Source organism: Aplysia californica, unplaced genomic scaffold (genome assembly GCF_000002075.1).
Source record: "Aplysia californica isolate F4 #8 unplaced genomic scaffold, AplCal3.0 scaffold00065, whole genome shotgun sequence".
NCBI classification, from domain to species: Eukaryota; Metazoa; Mollusca; class Gastropoda; order Aplysiida; family Aplysiidae; genus Aplysia; species Aplysia californica.
The window spans coordinates 211,469-217,181 of NW_004797335.1; the positions used below are offsets into that span (position 1 = coordinate 211,469).

The 5,713-nt window shown below is 41.3% G+C and overlaps 2 protein-coding genes across 2 annotated transcripts in view; one reads left to right on the forward strand and one right to left on the reverse strand.

The window, feature by feature from the left end:
* The window catches only part of LOC101860006 (acrosin), a gene marked incomplete in the record, with an annotated part of 112,040 nt that overhangs the window by 63,993 nt on the left and 42,334 nt on the right, over nucleotides 1-5,713 (reverse strand).
* LOC101851250 (farnesoate epoxidase) overlaps nucleotides 4,312-5,713 on the forward strand; it is a gene marked incomplete in the record, with an annotated part of 17,525 nt that continues 16,123 nt past the window's right edge. Inside the window, 1 exon segment of the mRNA XM_005093488.2 lies at nucleotides 4,312-5,650. Coding sequence (XP_005093545.2) covers nucleotides 5,075-5,650 — 576 coding nt within the window.

The window sequence follows — 5,713 nt, forward strand, 5'->3', positions numbered from 1 at the left end:
GGAGAAATGGGCATTTTTGGCCAAAATTTAGCTGTCGTCATTTGTGAACAGTCTCTAACCCCCGACGTCTGTGGTATAGCGGTTAGGTGTTCGACTGTGACACACAGAGTACTTCTCCTAAATTATCCAAGTTGCGCTGCCAGAGCTATCATTTTTTTCCCTTGTTGAATTTTTAAATTAAACAATTTCAATTATTTTATTTTTTCCATATTGTTTTATTTAATCTATTAATTTTAATCGATTAGTTAATTAGTTATTTAATAATTAATTAATTATTTTTCAAATAATCTCCTCTGGGCTCCTGATTCTTTCTTCCGCCTTTCTACTGCTTCTCCAGGGCTCCTCCTTACTGTTGTCTTTCAGCCGCACACCTGATCTTATGGCAGGTACGATCTTCACCTAGCCTTCTCGGACAAGGGCCAAAAATCCAGGAGGTCCCATGTACAAGTTGAGCAAGTTAAATTAAAGATCCCTTGGCGGTCCAAAATCGATAAAAGTAGGCTTCAGCTGCCACCTGGTCAAAATTTAAAAAAGTCCCACCAATTGAAAATGATTGGTGTGTTCAGCGAGCTCATATAATGTATAATTTATACACTAGTAGTTGTATAATATTAAGGAGCACAGATATAAAACTAAACTGAACAATAACGGTTTCTAACTAGGAAAGTGAAAGCAACATTTCAGTAGTAGAGATCTACTGTGTCGAAAAAAAAATCTAGCCCAATAAGTACGGTTTGGGGTCGAAGAGTGGGGTGGGGAGGGGGTGGGGTGAGTGGCCTCTAACTATAATATGTATTTCATCCCCCCCCCCCCAAAAAAAAAAAAATTAAAAAAAATAAAACACATAAAAACAACACATGCTTCCTCACATGCATACTGCAACACATATTCAGTAGAGCGTGCACCCATGTCTGGCAAACCTGTTTCCGCGCAGTTTTATCACCCCCCCCTTTCTCTAAAAAAGGACAAAGTATTCGTTTCGGACCTTGCTACATCTCAGGCAATTTTCTGTAAATAGGACAGCTTGGCCTTAACAGGAAACGTCTTTAAAACTACTCTCCTTTAACCACCACAGACCAGAGGCGGTGACTCTGTTGTTCAGGGGATTGGGTTTGCTGCAACCAGATATGAGGTCGCTCAGATTATAGTGAATAAACTTATAATGACTGAAAAGCCAGTCAAACCCGCACGTAAAAAGAGAACTTGCTGATTGGGTCAACGCTTTTACAAATTTGTTAGAGGCAATACCACGTTAGAAGCAAGGGTAAGATAACAACAAAAACAATATCAACAACAACAATAACACAATAACAACAACATTAATAACAACAACAACAATAACAACAACAACAACAACAACAGCCTTTACCACCACACCAACAACACCAGCAATAATAGCAACAGCAACATCAACATCAATACTACTACTACTACTACTACTACTACTACTACTACTACTACTACTACTACTACTACTACTACTACTACTACTACTACTACTACTACTACTACTACTGCTACTGCTACTGCTGCTGCTGCTGCTGCTGCTGCTGCTGCTGCTGCTGCTGCTGCTGCTGCTGCTGCTGCTACTACTACTACGCTGATGATGAAGATGATGGTGATGTGGTTTGCTTTTTCTTTCCCATAAAAATCTATTGTCCTCATCTCTTCTCCATTCTGTGGGGTTGTTAGATACTCTCTGTTAACACTTTTAATCTTCGGCACTTATATAACTGAACAATGTTGCAAGTGCCATAAAATTCGCACTACTGCAAAGTTAAAAAGCTAGAAGGGGCGTTAGTTGTAAGCTCCACATTATCAGATTTTACTCTCACAGGTGAATTATGTCCCCCCCCCCCCAATGGACACACACACACACACACACACACACACACACACACACACACACACACACACACACACACACACACACACACACACACACACACACACACACACACGACACACTTGTTATGAGTATTTTCGCTATTCACTTTGAAATGTGGATATTTTCCTTTATTTCTAAGGATAGCTTTGTTGTATATCTTTAAAAGATCTATTTGACATTTGGGTTAGTTCTTAACATTTCTTTCAGTCTCATCTGCATTTTATATATTAGTATTACTCGTACACGGCCATTATCACAATCTGCTTCTGGCAATGGTTTAGATAATTCTATGGCATTTTTAAAAAAGTGTTTGAATTAGTGTGTGACGTCGGCAGTCTAGTGGTTGGACTCCCCGACTCGTCGTAATCATGTGGTTGTGATTTGAGGTAATCCAGTTGCAGGCCCGACGTTGTGTTGTAGGGAAAGGCACTTTACACGAATTTTCCTCACTTCACCCAGGTGGGACAGTGAAAGATCTTATCTTGTTAGTATGCCAGTGTTTTAGCGCCTGTAAATGGCTGCTTGCACTCTTGGAAGTTGAGGTTGTTTCAGAATGCTATTACGTTGGTCTGCTGGGGTAATAGTACAGATTGTGAAGGGCATAGAGCTTGCTGTTGAGCTGGCATTTGCATTATGCAAATGTTATCTATTCATCTATCTATCTATTATTATTATCGTTATCATTATGATGATGATGATGATGATGATGATGATTACTATTGTTATTTTTTGGTTTCTAGTTCAATCTGTAGAAATCTCCGGAGTGTATTGTCTTCCTGGGCGATTTTCAAATCAGGTGTTTGAAATCATGAATTAATTAGGCCTACTTTCTCTGCACTATTGTATGACTCGTTCGCTGCGTTTATTCTCTTTACCCCACGACTCTACTGATATCTCCCCCCCCCCCCCCCCCCCTTTATCTCTTACTTTCGCGTTGCATTTTAACTTCCCCATGACTACCTTTATAACCCATGCTTACATTGCTTCATTGCCTAAAACATGTCTACTTCCTCCGTGCCAGGCTCGCTAATGTTTGTGCATACAATTGGATGACATCATATCAAAATGTTTCGTGTTTAATTCAGATGGCTCTGTCTGAAACTCCTCCAAAACCTTTGAATCTCCCTGCTGTTGCTACATCAGATAAAATTCCTTGTCTTTTTACCTACAACTGCGGCTACTAACGTCCATCTCTGGGGGCAATTCCCCTACCCCCTACCCGGGGACGCGCTTGGTAGTGTATGGTGACCCATACTATTCTTTATTACCTTGGATAATCCTTTCATTATGCACAGATTTAGTTAGGTAGCCTACTTGTTTTAAATGCAAAGAATGTACGTGTATAAGAAAATAATTCGAGACATGAAAATCTTTAATCTTTTTGCTATGAGTGTGCTTCGCTACCTGCGTATTCACTATGTGCGTGCAAGATTGTAGTTCTAACTCTCAATCTTTTCTTTTCTTTAGGGCAAGCCGTTTTTCTCTTAGCTTTGATGAAATGTGATTGACAAAACAGAGACATTTAAATTACAGCTAAGAATAAAATCAAATTTGAATCACTTGTAAACAAGTAAAAATATTATTGCATTGTGCAGATACTATTCAATCTCTCCCCCCACCCCCGTAAAAAAGGGAATACTGATTTTAAAAAAAATTAAAATTAACGATTAAACATTACATCAACACACAGACACATTTTACACGTTGCCCCTGGCTGTAATTTACGCAACGTATTCAAAATATAAATCAGCAATGCATGCTATCTTTTTCACTCCACGAAATCTCTAGACAGGAGCTTCTTTTATTCAACGGAGTCTTGTGATAGAGGATTTTTTCCCCGCTGTATTTTTCTTTCTTTGGGTTGATTCAACTATGTTTATTACTAGCTAAGACTCGTGATCAGCGGTCCAACATTTTACGGTAACAGCAGGTTCCCGATTATTGAAACTTAGGAATCGTATTAATCGAGTCTGATGAACCCAGTTACTCTCTAATTACATAGTTTAGCCTATTGTTGGAGGTTCATATCTAACGGTGGTTCCGACCCTAATGCTGTGTTCACACATACCGGAGTAATGAAGCTGAGTAAGACACAATTTCTAAGTCCAGCAGGTCGAGGCTACTCTGGATGCATTTCGCTGAGCAATCAGCCTCCCTCATCGAGCGATATTTCATGCTCGCCGTGTGAAATTATTACACAGGAAGCTTGCCGAAATGATCGAACATGCTTACAATTTCCATCGAGCTAAGAATGGGGGTCAGAAATAGCTCTGCGTGTAAAGATGCATACGTTGCCGAGTGACAGTGACACGCCAATGAGTGTTTGAGCGCTTAATCATCTGCTTGCACTGTATGCTTCCCGGGAAGCTGAGAATGTTTCGGAGTGTTCTATGGTCTGCTGGGGTAATAATATAGTGTAAAGCGCATAGAGCCTGCTGTTGAGCGGGGATATGCGCTATACAAATGCTATTTATTATTATTATTAATGAGACCTAAATGAATGGTAGCCGAGTTAAATTTCATACTCTTCGGGTCAAATTATTGCTCGACGTGCACGATTAAACCCGAATTTGGCATTATCTTATCGGGAATTCGTCGACTCTTCTCCTGTGTGTGTGAACACCGCATTAGACTATGGCAATTACTTCCAGTGAGTAGCAATTACTTTTATGGAGTCCGACTCTTGGACTTCTACATGATATCTCCCGGTGAATAGTAATTACACAGCCAGTAGAAATCACTCGGCGAGTGACAATTATCTGTGGAGACAAGCAATTCGTTTCAATGGGTCCAATATCTGGCTAGTTAGTTGTTACCTGGTGTGCTCTGAACATTTTCAGGATTCAGGATAACCTCAATTTCGGAACAATAAATAAAGTAATTGGCAACCTTTGGTTTACCTAAACAGGAGTCGGAACTTTCCATCTGTAGCCCTAGTCGCAGGAATCGGTTCAGGAATCGATTCTTTGCCCAGCTCTACCTGAGACCTGCAAGCTCGCTGCATATTTGGCATTCAAAACGCAAATCATTTACCGACCTTCGGTGTGCGAGTGCGGACGCTGTGCATCATCCTGTTTGTTTCCCCCGGTGTTGTAAAACGTTTGACTTTGTTTGGTTGAAGAAGTGCAACAGTCGTCGACGCGACAAGGAACAACTTGGTTGCTTCCATACGCTTTTACCTCAAACATGGAAGACTGCATACCCGGCGTTTGGGTTCTCGCAGCTACTGTTGCAGTGCTGTTTGTTCTTTACCTCGTTTCTAAACTGTCCGGCTTCGGAAGAGGTACCCCGCCGCCGGGACCTCGGGGCTGGACGGGTTTCAAGGAGATCATGAAAGCCACCCTCGACGATAGACTCTATGAAGCGGCCTGGACATGGGCGGAGAAGTACGGGGACATGACGTACTACAACGTCCTAGGTCAGAAGGTCTGCGTGCTCAACTCGGCGGAGATTAATCGGAGGCTGTGCCGGTCAGAGGAGTACAAAATGCTCACGTGTGACCGAATGCCCAACGTGGTGTCGGAGCTGGCGTGGTACAACGGGAAAGAGCTCTTTTTCACGCCTTACGACTCCACTATGAAACAGAAAAGAATCCTGTTCTTCAAACTAATGGGACTCTACGGCGAGGGTGTGGACAAATTCGAAAATGTCGTGGGGAAAGAGCTGAATCGTTTACTAGGTGAGCTCGATAAAGCCAAAGGACAGGACGTACCTATTCATCAAATGTTGGCACGATCCCTCAAGGTCATTTTGTTCCTTCTGGTAAGTCAATGATGATGATGAAGATCGTTTTTATTAAAGATAATAATGATAATAATATGGTGA